Below are 21231 nucleotides of genomic sequence, written 5' to 3'. Positions count from 1 at the left end.
GATTCAATACAGGGGGCTGGGGATGGGCTCAAGTGGTAGCGTGCTCGCCTGGCATGCGTGCGGCCAGGGTTTGATCCTCAGCACCACATACAAACAAAGATGTTGTGTCCGCCAAAGACTAAAAAATAAATATTAAAAAATTCTCTCTCTCTCTCTCTCAAAAAAAAAAAAGATTCAATACAGTTTGGTGTGGGGCTAAGTCTGCACTGGAAGCATTTGCTAGGGACTCAGGAGGTGGCAGGTGTCCCTAAGCTCAGCTTCTCACATTCTCCCTGGTGTACCTCCCTGAAGGTTTGGAGAGGAGCCACTGACCACTTTTGGCACAGGGTTTTGATACCTCACAGCTGTGCCTACCATACCCTCCCTCTCAGAGGCTCTCTTGAGCTCTTACTCCATTTCTGTGGCTGATTCTGAAACTCTCTTCCTTTTTTCCTGGTTCTGCCTCCTCTTAGGAGAAAGTCACCAGCAGACATAAATGTCTCTTGGCCAGGTTTATTTGAAGATCTTTACTTCTTTCCTCCCTGAGTCAGCTTATGAATCCAGCCAGTCCTTTTGAGGTCTAAGCGCCTCCATTGAGTCTAATGCTAGATTTCCTTTTAAGCAGGAAGGTCCCATTTCCCAAACAGTCCTTGTTAAGTGCTACTTAGCACCAGCTCCTCCTGGCTTGTTCACCTCACAATCCCACGCGCCCAGCACCAGCCTGGTACTAAAATTATAAATATTCTAAAACATACTACTAAAATTCTCTTCTGGAAAACATGCTAATGAAACTGCTCCTTCCCATCACTTCTGCATAGAGACTTTTCTACAGGGATATGCTGGCCACGGAAATCCAGAGATATCTCTTTTTTTATCTGCCTTATTGATTCTCTCATTAACTCTGTCACTACTTGTTAGTACAGCACGCCATGCGCTGTGCAGGCAGTCAAGAAGAGAAGTCCAAGGCCTTGGGTGGGTGAGGTTTTATAGAGCCAGTGCACCCCTGCAGGTTAAACTCTGTACAAGTGATAGAACCAGGGTGCTTTGGGATCATGTGACTCAGCCCCCAGGAAGGATGGGAAAGATGGCAAGAGTAATGGAAGGCATCTTGTAGGAGGTAAGTCCTGAAAGAAAGTGTGAGAAAGAAAATGGGAAGGGCCCACCAAGTCGAGATGTCAGGGCCTAAAAAAAAAAAAAAAGGAAATGACGGTGAATTTTAGGATGCATACGTATGTGTGGCTGAAGAGCACAGTGGCATGGGAGTCAAGGCTGGAGGAGGAACCAGTGTGAAAAGACCAAGGCTCATCTGGAGGGTCCAAATTTGATTCTGAGATAAGCTAAAGAGAAGATTTACTACAGGGTGAGCAGCAATGCTGCTACCAGGAGCTCTAGAAAAATCTTTCTAGGAATCTTGTATTTAGGGAATTTCTTGTAAAACATTCTCCCAGTGCTGCTAAATGGGCAATAAAGGAGACTAGTTTGAGTTTTTGCCAGGAATTCTATCAGACCCAGAATACTCTCCCGATGCCAGACCAGACCCCATTGACCCACAAACTGAGTCTCCAGCCTCTCACTGTGAGCTCCAGGTCCCAGTCTTGTACAGCTTGGGGCATTGGTTATTTTTACAGCCAGCAGAGTATCTTCAAAGAGCAGCGAGGATGGAGAGAATGTGCCTCTGGTGTAGGTGGAAAAGGCTGCAGCCATAAGCAGGAGCTTCCTGTGTGTGAACCAGGGGAGCTACAGTGCTTGTTAGGCTGATCTCAGCCTCAGAGTCCTCCCTGTGATCTGCAAGGGGAACACAGGGTCTTCTATCCCAGAACACTTTCAAGGTCGTCCATCGTGCTTACCCAAGGTGGCAGGCACCAGAGGAAGACAATTGACAGCAATCGAGAGCACCCCAGGCTTTAGTGGACAGTTGAACAGCCACTGACAGGAAACCTTCCTCGGATCCAGCCAGCCCGGTGTGCAGGCACCCAGAGGAAAAGAAGCCTGGCTCTAGGAGGAGTGCTTGCTCTTCTCCCTCCATGCACCCACCCTAAACACTTTGCTAATACTACAAATGTTGATTGGGTGGCATGCTCTTTGAGATGAGCACTTTAAAAGGCTGCCTCCAGCAAAGGGGTAGTGAGTGCCAAGGGGGAAGTCCCTTGTAATTGAAGATCAAGGGAAATTATTCCCTGAGTGTGTCCAGGCTTGTTAAGGTTTTCCTTGTGCATTTCTTAGGAAAGTTTTGTATTTGCCTCCAGCTAGATAACATAACAAGGAAAGGCAGTGTTCTCATGGGTTTTCTGAAAGCCACACATACACTGTCCTCAACCCTATTTTCCAGTCCCCATAAAGACTGTGAATGTGCAGGATGGACAGTCACACTCATGGTTTGTAAAGAGCCTTGGAATTCATGTGAAAAGCATGCTGGAGATATGGAGGGACAAAGAATCAAGTCCAAAAACAGCAGTGGAAACTGATTAAGCTCCTAGGATGTCTTGCTCCTCTGAGTCCAGGTGGAACTTACTGGGGTATGTTCTAGGTACAAGGGAAATCTCTTAGTGAGTCTGGGTAGTCCCAGGGCAGGAAGATGGTGGAGGTGACAGAGGTTGCCGAACAAAAGAGGAAAAGGAATTGGCAGGGGGAGAAGATGGGCACTGGCTTGAGATGTCTTTACTCTTCAAATAACTGAGGCTGCTATCAATCTGCTCCTGGAGCCTGGTTGGGCGTCAATGGAGTGCTGGACCCTAGAATCTTCACACCTGCTCTGCTGCCACTGACTTTGACCTTGGGCAGGTTATCTACCCTCTTTGTGCTCTTTCCTCTTCTGTGAAATAGGGATAATGCTTTTGCCTCATGGTGTTGGTGGAGGAATCAATAGATTAATACATGATGAGGCTAAGAACTGTAGCTGGCCCACATGAGCACTCTGAAAGCCTTAGCTGCTTGCTGCTGCAGGAGCCCAGAAACCAGCCAAGGTATCTTTTTCTAACAGCCTCACTGAGGTGTAATTTACAGACCATAAAAATCACTCCATATAAGGACGCAATCAGTGTTTATTTAGCAAATTGATCAAGATGAACAGTAACTACCTCAGTCTAGTTTAGCAACATTTCTATCACCCCAAAATGATATCTGTCCACAATCAGTTCTTGTTTCTGCCTTTGCCTCAGAAATCACTTATCTATTTCCTTTCTCTGCAGCTTTGCCTTTTCTGGAGATTTCTGGCCTCTCTCACTTAGCATATGTTGTTGGGGCTCCTCCGGATTGTAGTGTGTATCTGAATTTAATTTCCTTTTATTGCTGAATAGTCATAGAGTGTATGTACCACAATGTGTTGTCCATTCACCAGCTGACGGACCCCCACTTATTTTGATTGTGTGATGAGTGCTGCTATAACATCCGCTGTTCGTGTGGATGTGTTTTTTTATTTCTCCTAAGGAGACTCCCAGTGTTCCAGGAGAATGAAATATGGTAGATTTATGCGTCACTGTCAAGGTCCATTTTGGGCTCAGATGATTGACATGCGTAAGGATGCTCTGTGGACATCAGTCCTTATTGCTCAGCTTCACAGTCACATTGTTCGTTGCCTTTATGAAAACAAATGGACACCTCCTTTGGTGAAGCACCTGGGGACAGTGTTCACTTCCTTTTGAGGGTCATGCAGGCTAAGAATGGTGGGTGCCAACAGGCAACTGAGCTGACTTAACCCAATCAGTCATCAGTATTTATTGAACATTCTGTGCCAGCCCCTGGATTTCACTACTATCACACAGGTAACAAATATGTGCCTTGGCCCCCAGGTAGCTGAATGTGAGCCACATCCCCCTTTCATGGTCTGAAACCTGTCCTATCAAACCCCCTTTTATTCATTTTTATTTTTATTTTTTTTTGCAAATTCCTGACCTTATTCCCTGTAGCTTCTGCCTTTAGTCCTGTACATCTGAACCTGTCTTCTCAGTTCCAGACAATGTGGGTTCCATAGAGATCCATGTACACCTAACGTGTCAGAGCTTTAGTAACTCCATTATTGATCTGGCCAGGACCAGGTGGGTGGAGGGTTTGTGGCGAAGGCTGTACATTCTATAGATGGTATTCTCTGCTGTTCCCGCACCTCTGCTTTGTAGCTAGCAGGTGACCCTCCCCACCTGGCACAGATGGCCCCTCCACCTCGTGCTTCTCCCCTGCGGCAGCCCCACCCTGTCTTCTCTAGCTCTTGGGGTAGTTTGTGAGTCTCATTTTCTTTGTGTCACCAATTAGCCTCCATGATAGAGGTGGCACCCATACCTTGCCTCACGGAGCTTGCATTTACCTGTTTTCTCATAGATTTTCTTGGTGAATAAACCTTTCTAACTGTGGTTTATGCTTACTGCCTGGAAATTTCTGAATAGTCAAGCACATTTAGTAGAAATTTGGTGACTAGTTGAAATAATTGTTAGAGAGGAATGCAGATGGTGTGTGTGTTCTAAGTGGGCTTGTTAACCAGATTGGAAATTACTGTGTATATCTCATTTTGGCTGCATAAATGCCTCATTAGGTTGGAATAGTCTCCTTTTCTATTTCTGTTGCTATCAGAGTTCCAGGATGCCAAGACCATTTAGTTCTGTTCAACATCTCTTTGATGAGCACCAATTATATGCAAAACACCTTGTTAGTGGTAAGCCACTAACTCCTATTCAGCCTGCAAAACCCATCCTAGAAAATCCTTATCTTCTGAAAGCCTTCTCTAATTGCTACCACTGTCACTCTTTTGCTCCTCCAGGTGACCTCATTCTTGGGCATGAGTTTAATTCTGTTCTGTAATTTTTTTAAGTGTCAGCCTCTCTTACTAGCCTGTGCACTGAACCTCTGAGTCCAGAGACTGTGTCTCTTTCGTGTTCCTATTTCTAATACCCAGCATAAGGCTTGAACGGCCATTTGTGAAGTTGTGAATGAATGGTGCTTTTCTATCTCTTAGCAAATATGTGTTGAATGAACATATGAGTGAATGTGTGCCTGCAGCGAGGAGAAAAGGTGCCTTGGTGTTGCCATGTTAGCCTGTGCTGAGGTTGAATGAGACAGAAGACCTCCAGCCTCCTGTGAGCACCCAGTAGGGGTTGCACCTTCAGTGAGGGGAGGCTTCTGGCAGGGACTTCCATTTCCACCTGCGAGCATCTGGGCCCGGAGGCTGTCCTGCATGAATTGTCATATGTTACCCCTCCTGCTTGGCTTCAGCCTCTGGACCAGGGCAGCAATGGTCCAGAGGCTTTGGCCCAGTTCTTCTTCCCGGGGGCTTGTTCACCAGATTGGAAATTGCTGTTTATATCTGTGTATATCTAGAACACACTCCATCTGCATGCCTCTCAAACAAATATTTCGACTAGTCACCAAATTTCTACTAATTGTGCTTGACTATTCAGAATGGTCCAGCCTAGAGCATTACCTTGAATATCTCAGGGACCTTCTCCTTAGTCCTCTCACTTCCATTCCACAGAAATTATCCAGGGATGTAGGGCAGATGGTACTATCCCAGTTTTATGTGAGAGGACAGGCATAGAAAGCTTGGGAGACTATATCTATAAAGCCCTCCCCCTCGGGGGGCCAGGATCTCAGCCCAAGCCCCCAGGTCCCTCCTACCTTACTCCTGTTGTGCTTTCTGATAACACCTTCAGGCTCCCTCTGTTCCATCTTATCACCTTCAGGCTTTCCAGATGGTTCCCCAAGCTTTAAGAAGGTCCTGCTGCTATTTTTATTATTCCTGATCTTCTGGGCCTCCTGGGAGGATGCCAGACAGTCTTCCTGGTGAGCAGCAGCAAGGTGCCTGGAGCCCCCACGCTGCTGTGCAGAAGTGAGCTGAGCAGGCCTGTTGCCAGGGACCCAAGAAGGGTGGCTGCTGAGGTTGATGAAGAAGCAGGAAGCTCACGGTGTAGCTTTAAGGCCAACTCCCATTGCCAGACCTCGCAGCCCTGCCCTGCCCTGCCCTGGTCTAGACCAGGTTTGGGACATCTGTTTATCTGGGGGTGCCTAGTCTGTTTCTCCAATGAGGTGGGCCTGAAAGCTGCACAGGGTGGAGGCAGCTCTTCCCAGGAGGAGCCCAAGGATGGAGACAAGTGTTCGTGGTGCACCTGACATTTGCCGCCATTCTCACACCCTGTTAACATCATTCTAATGAAGGTCAGACCTGCTGTGTAATGTGCCACATGGTAGGGCCTCAAATTTTGTCCATCCAGTCCTTTGCCACATCATCTCCTCTCCAACACAGCGGGATCTGTGTTCTAACTTTAGTTCTGGCCTTGTACAGGCTGAGAATAAATACAAAAGAAAGTTTCTTAATCTTCCTCCTACTCAAGAGGTGCAGAGAAGCTCTCCTCAGCTCTGAGGTGCTCATGGAGAGAGATGTCAGTTTTCTTAGAAAAATAAATAAAATAAAGGCTCCACTTTATCCTTCATGGGTTTTTAATCACCCAGCCTAATCCAGGTGTGTTAGTTAGCTTGCTGTTACTATAATAAATGCCTGCAATAATCAACTTAAAAATCAAAAATGTTTCCTTGGGCACATAGTTTCAGAGGTTTCTGTCCATGATTGATTGGCCCCATTGCTTTGGGACTGTGTTACTACTTCATGCCACATACACTCACACAAAAGCCAAGCAAAACCTCTTACCTCATGGTCAGGAAGCAAAGAGAGACAAGATGGGGCCAGATTATTAATATCACCTTCAGGTCACACTCCCAGTTACCTTAGGACTTCTCACTAGGTCCCAGCTCCAACATGATCCAGCCCCTCCCAGTAGTGCTATACCAGAGATCGGGTTTTAACAGATGGGACTTTGGGACAATCCAAAAAGAAAGTCCCACTTGGCTTCATCTGAGGCAGGTATGGTCTGATGTCATTTTGCTGGTTGTTTGCCTGTGCTGTAGACTTTGGAGTGTGCTGGATTTCACATCTCTTTATTATTATTGTTAAAAGCTGTTGTAGTTATCCATTTTTTCCTAAGGAATTGTAAGCAAAGATGCTTACATTAGCCAGCCAGGCAAACCACATTGGTGGCAGGTGAACGGAGTGTCCTGAGACCCACACGGAGTGTCCTGAGACCCACCACTAGGCAGGGAGACCCATCTGACTTCTCATGTTCACAGTGCTTTTAAGTCCAGTCTAAGCTCTTGCACAGCCGTGAACAGCACAGTAATGTCGACCTGGACATCTTCCAAATGCCCCTGCAGCTCTCCGTTCTCATAACCAATAACTTCACGTCATGGTGTATGTTCATTCTTCCTATCTGATGACGGTCATCCTGGTGGAATGGACAGGGTATAAAATGCAAGGCTTCCCTGTGCTGTCATACAAAAGAGCAGTGGCCAGCAGTGCACAGTGTCCCATTTGGATAACGGGTCTGTGCAGTCATGCTGTCACCCTTAGTGACAGTGTCCAGGCCCACATTACTGCTGCTGCCCTTGGCTGAGCAAGGGCTTAGACTGTACTCAAAAGCACTGTGAATGTGAGAAGTCAGATGTGTCTTCCTGCCTAGTGATGCCCAGGGCTGTGTAGGTCTCAGGACACCCTGCTTACCTGCCACCATGCCTCACTTTCAGAAGATTAGGCTGCATCTCAACATTCCTAAGTAATCCAGTGTATTTCTCCCTATCTCTGAATTATTAGACCATTCTGGAGTCTTGTGCTTTCCGTGGCTAGGAATCCGGCTCTAGGTTTCCTACCCACTGTTGGGGGAAGCGTTTCTGTTCTTTCTCCACAAACTCAGACTGGTGGAGTCAAGTTCCCTATCAGGGGAGAGTGACGTGGAGACCCGCAGTGGGCCTGCCTGATGCAGTCCTTTGTAGAGACTGAAAGAGAAGGTCCTGCCAGGGGCTGGCCACCTGGAGACTGCCTTTCTCAGCAGCTTAACCTCCTTTAAGAAGGAGGCAGCACAGGTAATCATCACTGTCTTTCTCTCTGTTTTTTCTGAGGAAGAAACTGAAACTCCAAATGTTAAGTATTTTTGCCCAAAGATTCACATAGCTAGTAAACGGGAGAGGCAGGGTGGACCTTGATGGCTGCTGGCTGCAGAATCAGGGAGGTTACTTTGCTCTCTTTGCTGTGTCTTGGCTTACTCATTAAAAAGTAATACAGGCATAAGGTTTAAAAAAAATGAAAACACTAACACACAAGAAGTGCCAGAGGCCCCTGTTGGATACAGTTTGTTGGGGAGCCACACCCTTCTCGTTGCTAGAGGACCTGCTGGGCAGTAGGAGGTCCCTCATGCAACACTCTCTGCAACAAACAAGGGTGGGACAGAACGTTTCCTCTGTGTGCCCCAGTGCCAGGAGCTCTGGGCCCTGAGATGACTAATTTCCTCATCCACACCAAAGTGGGTAAGGAAACCTGAGGAAAAATACAGTCTTCCAGAAGGACACACATTGCAAAGTGAATCTCCTGAGCCTAGTCCTGCGTTTCACTTCTCAGCAGCATCATGACCAGCAGGAGGTGTTCTTGGAATAGCACACACACGTTTCTGTATGTCTGTGCCTCCTCCCCTCAGCGCCTGCCACAGATGGAAACACACTGGGAGCCCCCGTTACCTGGTTCCTCTCACTGCTCAGCATGCCTCAGAGATGTTCTTACATCAGTGCATGGAAACCTCCTCATTTGGTGTATTATTTGTCCTAAATAGGTGTCTGTGTAAATACAACCTTTGGATGATATGAAGCTCTTTGCTTCATCTTTCCAATGCTGCCGTGCTCTTTCAGATGGTTTCTTTGCATGTGTCCCCTCTTTCTGTGGGGTGCATTATCAGAAGGCACGCATGTACCCAGCATTCTAATCGTCACTCCTGAGGACTGGCACTTCCCTGAGGGAATATCACACACAGGTCCTCTGTGCTCCTGTGCAGGTAGCATCTTCAGCAGGTTGTGTCATCTGGGGACTTGAAGCCATTCTGCCTTGGGTCCATTCACAGGTCCATTCTGCCTTGGGCAAGCAGAACCAGCTCTGGGCACCAGGGTCATGCATCCCAGCCCTGGCGCTTACATAAGGTTGCTTTGGGCACAGCTGACAGGAGGTCCCAGGTCAGAGAGTGGCTGCCCCTCCCTTCTCCAGTTTCTCATCATTCATGATGCCCTCACCCCTGTGTCTCCCTCCAGCGTGCTACTTCCTCACTCTACATCCCAGAGAGACTGGCTTTGCCCCACATAACCCTGTTGTTAGGGGTACTATGTCCTTCGCATATGTCTCTACTTGTCGAGTTCCTGTGACATAGTAGTCACTATTTTCAACCAATAAGCACAGAGTCCCTGGAAAAGATGTTGGACTGTGTCTGGTGATGCTCTGGATGCCTACGGGTCCTTGGTGGCATCCTCCACCTCACAGCCTCAGCATTTTCACAGCCTCAGTCATTGAGTTAAAACAAGGTCATACTAGGTAGCTGCAAAATTTCAGTATATTCTTACCAAGACTTGAGACTCAGAGAGGGGTGAACTGGCCAGCTGGTGCAGGTGGGTGAGGCTGTGCCTTCAAGGGCAGATTGTGATAGCCTTTGGGGCATTAGTGATGTGACGATAGTGAATAGCCACCCCTGTGGGCCAGTGTGTTACTGTGTTAGTAAGCTTTTTTGTCATTGTGACCAAAATGCCTAAACAAAGAACTTAGAGGAAGAAAGGTTTATTTGGGGCTCCTGGTTTCAGAGATTGAGTCCATGGTTGACTAACTCCATTGCTTTGAGCCTGAGATGAGGCCAAACAGCATGGCAGAAGGGCAGTGGTAGAGGAAAGGGGCTCATCTTATAGTGGCTGGGAAGCAGAGAGAGAAAGGATTAGGGGCAGCAGGGAAAATGCACCCTTCCAGGACATACCCACAGTGACCCACCTCCTCCAGCCATATCCCACCTGCCTATAGTTGCCACCCATTCAAATTAGGACAGACCAATGTTACAGTTCTCATAAATGAATCATTTTGCCTCTGAGTATTCCTTCACTAACACAGGAGCTTTAAGGGGACACCTCATGTTCAAACCATAGTAGGTTCTGTGTGCACTGCAGATGTCACCTCTCGCCCCTCATCCCTGCATGGGAGATGATGCTGTCATCCCCCTTTATGGTTGAGGAAGCTGGTAATGAGACAAATCAAGACCTGGCTCAGGGTGTGTCCAACTGGCTCCCAACTATCCTGTTCACTCTTCTTTCACAGCATGGTGGGTCCCTCTCATCTTCCAGATGGTTTGGCAGAGGTGGAGATGCCCAGTTGCATCCTTGGTCCCTTGGCTGATGGCTGTGTTTTCATTTTTAGGACTTCTGCCACGGGCAGGTGATGTGGCCGCCCCTCAGTGCCCTACAAGTGAAGCTTGCTGAGCCTGGGCAGTCCTGCAAGCAGGTGTGCCAGGAGAACCAGCTCATCTGTGAGCCGTCATTCTTCCAGCACCTCAACAAGGACAAGGACCTACTGAAGTAAGTGCCTTGGGATGGGGAGAGAGAATGGAAGGGGGTCAACTCAGCCTCTGTGAGCTTTCTGGGTTAGAGTCAAATTGAGAGGTGCTCATTCTCAGTTTCCAGGCTGTGGGCTTTAGGGGAAAGATGAGGTGAAGGCAGCAGTTTGCAGCTGGACCCCTACATTTTCAGTGTTCAGTAAGATGAAGTCACCTGGTATACTTGGGATCTGTGTAGGGACATTGTATTTGCATAAATAAAGCCACATCTGGCCTTGGAGATCATGGGAGATGTTGGTTTTGCTAATGCCATACCCATGAACAGGGAATGGAGGTGGCACAGAATCATAGCCATGGGTGGACCCACCCCTGAGACCTCTGGCAGCAGGCAGATCCCTAGATGGCCCCTGGCAGAGTCTGAGCAGCATAGGAAAGAGGTGGCATCTTCAACTTTGGAGTCAGAAAGGATTGATAAATGGGGAGGAGCAGCTGGCACAAAACTGCCCAAAACAGATTCCAAGTGCCACCTTCCCCTCTTCTGGTCCCCTCCCCTCTCCAACTTTCCTCGGGAACCTTTGGTGCATCATGCATCAGGCCTCAGTAGACCTGACTGCTGGGTCCCTCCCCAGCACACAGGTGCAGGCCTGGGAATGTTGGCCAGGGCTGTATCGGGGGGGCCTTTATGTTCCTGGAATTTCTTGCCTCATACTTGCAATTTGTTTAGTGATGCCATTCATTTCCCTTTGCATCAGCATTTGAGTTTGACATCTACAGTTCCAAGATTTCCACATGAGGTTTTTTTTTCTGGCTTCTGCCTCCTGATCCCTCTCAGTATGAATTCTGCTCTCCTAAATTTTATCACTCCCCACCTTGGTCCACCATCTAGTCTCCCACCTTAATTTCCCTGATAAGGGATTTTCTCCAAGAAACATGTCTATAAACAATAAGGACTGCTATCTTAACTGTGAAGATTCAGTCCAATGGTTGTGCTGTCCTAGGCTTGAAGGAGATGTTTCAGGAATAGAGTGGTCTTGGGGATCAGTTATCCCCCATTCTGGCTTCCTACCCTGCCACTGCCGTTATTGTTCATGGTGGTCTGAGCTGGCCTGCTTCCTCCTGTGTGTCTTGCTGTCCTGAAACATGGTATAAAACTCCCTTTGGAATGCATGGTCTCCAGCATCACTGGTAGGAATGCTCTCCTGAGCAGGACTCTGAGGGATGCTGTTTTTTCTTTTTATAGGGGAACCAGGCTTTTTATGGGGTAGGTAACTAGAGGCTACCTTGATTCCACCATCAACATAAAAGCACAGGCCAGAGAGGGAGGGGAGGGAGCTTCCTAAGAGGGCTGGTTTTGACATGGAACCTCCAACTCCACAGCAGAGATGTTGAATTCTGGGGCTGGCTTTCCACTGGCTCAGTTTGTAGATATCTCCCAGGGCAAGATGGCTTTTTGAGAACCCTGAGCACTGTATTGGAGTTCTGAAATTGCTTGGTACAGATGTGGCACTGTACTCCTAGTTCTGCCTGTATGCAGCCCCTTCTGGAAAACGGAGGACAAGAAGGTGCCTCCTGGGAATGAGACCTGCATGGGACTCCTGAATAGTGGGTCTTCCCTCCAAGCCTGGGAGGGAGTCATGGCACTTAGTACAGTGACTGATATCTGGCTCAGAACTAGCCTGGAGCCCATGCAGGTGGCCTGCCTCTAGGGTAAGGGTCTGGGTCAATGGGAACAGAAAAAGGGCAACCAACTGCTGGGAAAGGGGCCAGTGCCCTCTGTTCCATCAGTTTCTCAGCTGTAGAGTGGGGACATCCTGGGTGATAACAGGATGATAATGGATATCTCTTGCTGAAGAACAGAATGGCCCCTCCTTCCAGGCAGTTCTAGGTGATAGAGTTCAAAAACCAATTTCCTGGCCAGACTGCCGCCTTTTCCTCCTCCTTCATGCCCCATGCAGATCCACAGAGTAGAGAGGGGCATGGTGTGGGACAGTCCTGCAGTCAGACCCTGTGCCAGGCGATTGCTGTCTCCTCCACGCCTCCCCACAGTGGATATTTGGGTTTTCTTACCAGGATGCTGGAATGAATGGTAATTTCGTAATAAAGCCGTCTAAAATTAATTCTGTGAACATAACAGCCCTACTGAATAACTTGTTCATGCATTTGTAAATACAGATAATGTTGTAAAAAAACCCCAGCTATCTGACAGTCTATTGAGTGCCTCCTCAGCGTGGAGGTAATCCTGGCCCATCCATATTCATGGCCAATTAGCAATTAGCAGCTCCACGAACTAGGGCTGCTTTTGCTTCTCCAACTTGGGACTTGGTTCTAAGCTGAGCTTACGCTTTTTCCATCTTGGGGTGTCCACAACCTTTAAGAGCCACCTGTCCTCACTGTATAGTATGAATTTAACAGATTACATAAATCACGTCTTTGGAGCATCCATGTGGCCATCTTGAATCAGGGAGGAGCAGGCCAGGGGTCTTTGAATTCCTATATGTGCAGGGAACTGTTAAATGCTGGAGAGACCACCTCGGAGCATTTGTGATTCCTCCTCTGGGCAAGACTTCACCTAGATCAGGAGTAGAAGGATCCAGAAGGCAAAAAGCCCCTGAAGTGCCGAGATCATTCCAGCATGGCCCAGTGGAGAGGACTGAGCTCCATAAAAAGGAACATGTGTTAATATGAAGCCCACTTTATATTTTGGTTACCTCTGTTTTTCTGGGGATAAAACCTAGGGCCTCACACATGCTAAGCAAGTATTCTACTGCTGAGCCACTTCCCCAGCCCTTAGCTACCCCTTAAAGGTGTATCTTCCAAAATTTTAAAATGCAGGTGACCCCCTAACATAAGATGGGGCAGGTTATAATTTTTTTGACTATAGGTTGATATGAGGGTGTGGATGTTCAGCAGAAACTGTGCTCCAGATTTGAATTTGGATCTTTTTCCAGGCTTTGTGCAGGTAGTTTAATACTGTCTCACGATATTGGGCCGTAGGGTTAAACTGAGACTCCAGTCAGCCACACGGTCACCAGAGGGAACCACCTGCTTCACAAGGTGCTGTGTGGCTAAGCTGGTGTGGTCAGTAGGTTGGGTATTCAGTGCATGTTTTGATATATTTTCAGCATAGGATGGATAGATGGAGGCATAACACTGTCTGAAGCAGAGGTGCATCTGTGTTGGCCCTTTAGGTCTTCTGAGCTGTAGAGTCTAGACTGTGTGTGCCTTGGCATCAAGAAAGGAGATGGCCCTGAATCAGAGTGGTTACCAGGTCTTGGAGAGAAAGCAGGCACTCTGGGGCAGGGACCAGTGGGAGGAACAGGAGCAGGATGTAGGACAGGCTTGTGTCCTGTCTGGGAGGGGCCAGTACCTTCCATTCTCCACCTAGTGCTGGGGTTCCTAGCCTACCTAACTCCTGTGGTAAGGAGAAGGTGGCAGCCCCATGGGAGGAGAATTTGCTCTCTTATTCTTCTTCAAGAGCCAAAAATTGTGCACTGAGTACTGAGGGGTCCCAGAAACTACCAAATTCAACCTGTAAGAAAAGTGTCATGGGCCAGTCCGAGAGAAGGTGGTACTGTGGGAGAGTGGATGGGAGGACACACACATGATGCTTGGAGTCTCTGAGAAGAAGGGAAGGGTGTGTGTATCTGACAAGATAGGACAGAGAGGCACATGCAGCCCTGTGTGTACCCTGAAAAGGTCGGGGATCCCTTAGGTATTGAGGACCCCTGGACTAGGGAGGCTGTCTAATCCAGTGAGGCACCTCTCTTGTGACTTTTGCTCACTAGTTACACAAGGATGATGGAGTAGCCTTTTTGCCTGCCCAGGGCTGCAGAACAGGTACCTGCACACCCACAAAAGGGAGCCCCCCCACACCAGGGACCTAGGAGATGCTCAGGCCAGGGGTTGGGTGGTGTTCGAGAGGGGGTAGGGTCATACATACCCCCAACACACATCAGTGAACCTTTGGGGAGCTGCCTGAGGTGTGCCTTCACTGTGGCCCCAGGAAGTGACAGTTGCTGCAGCCCTCAGTGGGAGTCTCTGCTTCTCCCCAGCAGGTGTCACCTGCTACAGCCTCAGTTGAGACCCATTCACAGGTTTGCACTCACAAGTACACGCACACGAGCAGACTGCACAGGAGCCTGGGGACAGGTGACCTGGGAGGGCATAGGAAGACTTTTCATGGCTCCAGCAATTCCACCCCTACCACAGGGTCTGAGAGTTGTGGTAGAGATTTCCATACTTCTTGTTAGCCACATTCCAGGCAGCTGGTCTGAATGAGGTCACAGCAGCTACTGTAATCCACCCACATAAATAAGTAGCATAAACATAAATCTGTGTCCCAAAGCCACATTCTACATGTAAGCTTTTCTTTTTTTTTCCAAAGAGAGACACACATATCTGTTTATTGTAGCACCATTCACAATAGCTAAAATTGGAAGGAATCAACCCAGGTGCTCAACAATGAATGGATAAAGAAAATGTGGCACATAATCACAATGGATCATTCTGAGTCATTAAAAACTGAAATCTTGTCACTTGAAGCAAAATGGATGGAACTGGAAGACGTTAAGTGACATAAGTGAGACCTTTAAAGAGAAATATTACATGTTCTTTCTTACCAAATGTAAACTTTTCATTCCCAGCTCAGCTCCAGATGCCCCTTTCTCTTTGATGGCCAGTTTGGTACACTGACAAGGACATAGTCTCTGACTCTTTTTTCCTTTCAGGAAATCCATGAAATGCTCACTTTAGCCTTCTTCCTAGTTCATCACTATCTCCCAGGTGGCACCAAGGCCAGGGATGTTAGGGCACTTGAGAAAGTGTAGAACACCCCTGGTGACTGCAGGGACAAGTCAAGAGGGGTGTTGGCCTCCGGAGCAGGCATTGGAGCTGGGTCCAGTTGGCATGCATCAGGGAAGCCAGAGCCCCAGGGAGTGCTGGTTCCTGGAGCAGTGGGACTTCAGCCCTGGCTGAGCAGGAGCCAGGCTGGTAGCCTGGAAGAGTGCCCCAGAAGCCATAGCAGATGTGCTGGTAATCGCCAGATAAACACTGGCCAAAGGAGGCCGGGCTCAGGCCCCTTGGTTGGCTGGAGAAAGAAGGAGGGTGGTGCTTTTCCCTGCCACCTGGAAGCCTCCCAGAGGTAGTGGGAAATCTCAAATTCACTGTTCTAATCTCTCTCCGTCCAAGCAAGAAGTGAGACTTCTGTGAACAATGCAATGGAAATAGCTGGTGTGTGTAGATTCATGCCATCTACAAGGGAGGAAGGTGACATAACCCATCCAAGGCCTGCCAGGGTTGTGATGGCAATGGCAGTAATAATAGTAATAGCTAATATTTATCGACCACCACTCAGAACCAGATTCCACCAAGTGCTCTAGAAATGTTTCTCTAATTCCTGCAGTTAAGGACTATTTATCCCATTTTACGGAAGAAAACACTGAGCCACACAGAGACTCAGTCCTTTGTCTGGGATTACACAGCTCTTAAGAGACAAAGCCAGGAACTGAAACCCAGGTCTGCCCGGCCCCCTACACCTTGTTTCTGGAACTTGAGTGCAGCACCAGGTCCTAACTGGCTTCCACACAAGACACCAGGCTAAGCCTTGTTGTCCTGGAGAAGCCACGGTGGGGTGAACCAGTGTATCCCAGGTGAGAGGGAAAGCCCTTGGAGATAGGTGGCCAGTACCTTTGGAAACAAACAACAACCAAAACAAAAAACAAAAAAAAACCCCAGAATATCCTTTGCAGCCCCTCAGACAACTCTGCTGTGGGGAGAAGATGGCGAAGAGCACAAGCCTCAGGAGCAGGGCCTGGCTCACTGGCTCTGCACATCCTGAAGCCTTGGCTCCTTCTTCTGTAGCTTAGATTATAATCTGCTGTATTGAAGGGTCATGTGACACTCCAAGATTCTGGGCAGGAAGTCCCTGGGAGAGCACCCAATTGCTCACCAGTAGAAACTAAGGCCATATCATGGGAATCTTTTTGAACATTTAATCAAAAAAATACTTAAAAAACCCAGCACTAAGCCCCAGTGCCGTTCCTCTGCTCGCCGTCAACACTTTCATGTGCAGCCATCTTGGCTTGGATAGTCACACAACACACCAGGTTGACCATGTTGTATGTCCTATTTCATAATTTGCCCTCCTCTGGGACATCTCTCATGCCGGGGCACACTTTTCATGTTTGGAGTTCTGTGTGGAATTCCACAGACACAGGATGGCCATGGTTAATTTGGCGATTCCCTACTTGGTGAGAAGACAGTTGGTTCCAGTTCTCCTTTATTACAGAGCAGCCTCAAAGACACCCCCCTGTGTACACCCAGGCACACCTGTGTTTCCGGAGCTGAGGTTCCTAGAAGTGAAGAATTGCAGACTTAGAGGGGCACCATTTCATTTCTGCAGCAGGAGAACTGAATGCGTCTCCCACACCTCAGCAAGTGGGCCAATGTGGCCAGTGACAGGGATGAGCTCTGTCCCCTGCATTTCCAACCCATGTGCTTTTCTCTTCCTCTTCAGGTATGAAATGATCTGACAAAGCTCAGAGCTGGTCAAGGACATCCTGGAGCCCTCCTATGACCCCAAGAGCAATCACTGTGTGTTTCAAGGGGACCTTCTGCTCTTGAGCTGTGCAGGCGCCCACCCCAGGCACCAGAGGATCTGCCCCTGCTGGGACTTCATCAAAGGCCAAGTGGCCCTCTGTAAAGACTGCCTATAGCAGCTGCCAGCTCAGCCCCACATGAAGTCTGCTGGGGAAGATGGTGGCTCCACTGGGCAGAGACAGGGGGGGAGAAATCATTCAGGGACTCTGGCCAGAGCCTGAATTTTTTGTCTAAGGTTTGGATTTGGGATTGCTCCCGCTGAGGTTAACGCCTCCCCCAGGGAGTTTTCACCAAAACAAACACAAGAGCAGTTGTGAGGCAAGGAGCCTGGCTTCTTGTGGTTCAAGGAACATCCTTCCTATTTTGTGAGGAGCAGCTGTAGGGAGATTGTCAATGAAGGTGCTCCAGGGTGGGGGAAAAAAAAATCTCATGATTCATTTAAAACAAAAGAGGAGAAATGAGCTGATTAGAAAGAACTTTGGGAACATTCCTAAACCCATTAACTTATTTATTTGGGAGGGAGGGAGGGGGACAGGGAGGGAGGAAGGGGATTGATCACACGTTTCTTCTTTTATTTCCCACTGTTAGTTATTCTCAATACTGCTGTTCCTCTGTCTGCCTCAGGCAGGTACAGTGGGGCCAATGGTGTGCTCAAGGGCAGCTATGGGGACCTGACTTCTGGAAGCAGGTGGCAGCAGAGCAAAAGAAACTGTTGCTTTGAAAACACAGGCAAACTGTCCAGGGCATTGTCATCAAGTGGAGGCATCCTGTGTGTACTTGGCAAATGGCAGCTAAAGGACATTTAACCCCTTTGGTAGGGGGGACATGGCTGTCATGTCCAGAGAACCCAGTCATGGACAGAAGACAGCCAGGGACATCTGCTTTATAGTCAAGAGAGACCCTTTCCTGTGTGTTCCCACCAACCCACCCACCTTGGCCCTAATTGGGCTAGAATGTCCTTAGAAAAGAAATGCAGGATTGTAGAATTTTTGTTAGCTAATTTATGGTAACTTGGCCCTCTCTGATATGCTACTATAAGGAGAGTAGAGGTGTGGGACTCAAAGAACTAAACTACCTTTGGACTTGGAGGGATGGCCTTCTAGCATTCAGACAGCTGAGCTTCGGAAAGAATGAATTCGGCTCTTAAGATTAGTGGAATTATCGAAGAACACCTCACAGGTGTTCTGGTGTTATATTCCTTCTGAAGTCTGATATCACCAAAGTCCAGGGAATGGGGCTCTCAGTGAACATTTGATGTTTGCTGGGAGAGCAGGAACAGCTCAGGATGAGTGCCCTGCACTGCCCTGACCACTCTCCCATTGGTGTCACTTGCAAAGGGTGAAAGTGTTGGGCAGACTTTACTCCAGGCAGAGTTATTCTGAGAGGGCTGAGCAACCCCACTGAATGAGCTCACCAGCAGGCTGGGCAGACATGTTGCAACCACCTTCCACACACCCTGGAGCCCTGTTTTTTTGTGCTCTGTTTTTTTGTAAGTTCCCATATCTGCTGAAGCACTGCTTCCATGCTCTACAAATGTTTGTGGGTTTCTCATGAGGCCCCTGGCACCTCCATGCCTGTGAGAGTGAGCCATCTTCTTTTTCTGTTTAGGAGCTGCCAGCATCATCCACTCAGCTCTGACTGGTGGTTTGGTGTACTGAAAAGCCTGCAGTACACACCAGAAACCGTTTCCTAGCACCCTGCTTGTGGGGGTGCAGCCAGGTGGAGCCTCTGCAAGGTTGAACAGCTGGGCAAGGCTAATGATGGAGTAGGCCTTCAGGAAATGAGGGAAGGGAAAAATTCTGCTTTCGGGGGAGCAGGGAGCCTCTACATCTGGAAAATTGAATTGCCTACTTCTCAGTTTCTACCATGGTGCATAAATAACAACTGCACATCCAACCTTCTTTTTTTTCCCCTTAGACCCTCAGATCACTGCTCAGTGGATCTGAATTTCACCTCCAGTTCCAGAGACAGAGAGAGAGTGGGGAGGGGCAGCCAAGGTCTCCACCCCTCAGGTGTTCCCTGAGCACATCTGCAAGGGAAAGTACCAGTGAGAACACCTCTGCCTAGAGCACTGATGCAGGGGACTTGCTGGAAATAGCCTTTGCCTGGGCCCAGCACCAAGGGTGGAAGTCCAGATAAAACCCAGTTTGCTATGGTAGCTAGTGCACGGGCTTTAAGCTTTGAAATGGCAGTTTCTGCAGTAGGAAGGGGAAGAACTGGCATCCTTACTCTGAGGAAGGACATTTTCCCTGTGAGTGGACCTCTTGGCTGCTCCCTAGCAAGTGGAAGTTTACTTGGGTTACCACACCTGTTATTCCTAGGCCAGCTCCACCCTCTCCTGGGCTCTTCAGGGAATTTCCCAGGCTGCTGATGACCATGTGGGAATCCCACCAGCAGGGGGCGCCTGCAGGCTGAGCTTGCTTTCCCAGGCAGGGCTATGTCAACCACCTTAGCAGACAACTGTTTCAAGAAGCCTGGGAGTTCAGAAAGCAGAAAACCTTGTAAAGCAACATTGTCCCTGGCAGAAGCTTCAAGCATCACTCCCTATCTGTCCCTGGACTCGGGGGGTCTCTTCACCTTTCTGATCCTCTTATCAGGCAGCCCAGAAGAGCACTTTCTCCCATTTAAAAATTCCTCTAACTTCCTAAGTCTAGTCTCAGCTGGAAGTAAACCTAAGTTCCCTGGCTGGGGCTGCTGCTCTTGGGGCCAAGTAACCCACACTCCTGTTGTTAAGGGCATTGTTGATGGAGTTGGTGACACCTGAATGTGTACCAGCCTCGAGACCTCCTATGACTTGTTCCAAGTTGGGTTCTCCAGGGCAAACTGGGGAGGGGTTTCCATTGGCCCAGTGTGGGGTGTGAAGAAGAAAAAGGATGGTGCCTCTGATAGTGTGGGCTGGGCGCCTGCAGCAGTTTTACCATTGCTATTTTTATATGGAAACCTAAACTGATTTGTAATTGATAACCAATCCACAGGGAGAGATCCGAAATCAGGATTGATGTTTTCCTGTGCTATAATCATATCTTGCCTGGCCTTTGGAATTATTTTTCCCATTGTGATCTTGAGACAAAAACTTAAGGGAAAAACATCTAATTTATTAAGAGAAAGCTTTCCTTTGTAAGGTAAATACTTTCCAGAGTAAACACAACAGAAAGGGAAAACACACTTCTTTGAATGCCAGTAAACACCTCATTAATTTTGTGTATGCAATTTGATTTGCACATGTACAAATGGAGATGCTTTTTGCATTTTTGCTTTGATTGGGTTTTTTGTCAGTGCTTATTATAGTTTCCTTTTTGTGTTTGCTGTGTGTTTGGAATGTTAGAGTCTGTCACTTGGTGATGTTTATTTTTCTGCTGTGCCTTTTCACTTTTCTTTGGGGTTGGTTTTTGGAATCTGGGTGCTGTTGAGGAGTGTTAGGTCCTTGAGTGACTACAGATGTTCCGGCTGTGCACCAGAAATGGCCCCTAGGCCACAGTCTGTGTATCAGGCACATTCACCCCCCCACCCCTGAGGAGCGTATGAAATCATGAGAAGTCCAAGGGAAGGGCTGGCTTCCTCCAGACTGGGCCGCAATGTGGGTATGTCTTGGGACTGCTAGTTACCAAGCTGCCTGCTACCCTGTCACTTGCTGAGATGTGACTGAGGCAGGAGGCCAGCCCAGGGAGGGATTGCATTGAACTCATTGGAAGCAGTAGCCCGGTAATACTTGGGCTGGTTAGTATCATGAAAGGGGAAGACTCTGTGCCCCTCTCCCTCTTTTTTATTTCCTTGGTGGATGAATGAATGATGGATTTAATGAAGGTGAATAATTACTCCTTTTGGAGTACAGCTGCAGTATATTTCACTGGAAGTGCAAGTGTCAATGAAATGGATTTGACTGAAGCTGTAGTTTATAGGTGAGTGTGTGCTTTTTAGATCAGACCAAGGTGGTTTACCTAGACTGTATATAGTTAGACACCACTACCTTCTCCTATGCCCCTCAATTTTTTTTTAATTAAGTACTGGGGATTGACCTAGAACCTTGCACGTGCTAGGCAAGTGCTCTACCACTGAGCTACATCCCCATTTCCCCCCATCTCTTTTTAATTATTTTTTGAGACAGGGTCTCGCTAAGTTGCCCAGGTCGGCCTTGAACTTGGTGATCTTCCTGCCTCAACCTCCCAAGTAGCTGGGATTACAGGCATGTACCACTATACCCGGCTTCAAAAATTCTTGATTAAAAGAAAAAAAAAAGATATTTTGTTAACGACAGGCCATGTTGTATGTGTTACTA

The 21231-nt window shown here is 48.1% G+C and overlaps 1 protein-coding gene across 1 annotated transcript in view; it reads left to right on the top strand.

The window, feature by feature from the left end:
• Positions 1-17146, top strand: part of LOC143386820 (alpha-1,6-mannosylglycoprotein 6-beta-N-acetylglucosaminyltransferase A-like) — a 101842-nt gene extending 84696 nt beyond the window's left edge. The window contains exons 8-9 of the mRNA XM_077108502.1: positions 10223-10380; positions 16873-17146. Of these exons, the coding sequence (XP_076964617.1) occupies positions 10223-10380; positions 16873-16888 (174 nt within the window). The 3' untranslated portion in view covers positions 16889-17146. The remainder of the gene's footprint in view (positions 1-10222; positions 10381-16872) is intronic.
• The last annotated feature ends 4085 nt before the right edge of the window (positions 17147-21231 follow it).

This window comes from Callospermophilus lateralis, unplaced genomic scaffold (genome assembly GCF_048772815.1).
Source record: "Callospermophilus lateralis isolate mCalLat2 unplaced genomic scaffold, mCalLat2.hap1 Scaffold_84, whole genome shotgun sequence".
NCBI classification, from domain to species: domain Eukaryota; kingdom Metazoa; phylum Chordata; class Mammalia; order Rodentia; family Sciuridae; genus Callospermophilus; species Callospermophilus lateralis.
The sequence above is the reverse complement of the archived record's forward strand: the minus strand, read 5'-3'. Positions and strand labels throughout refer to the sequence as shown.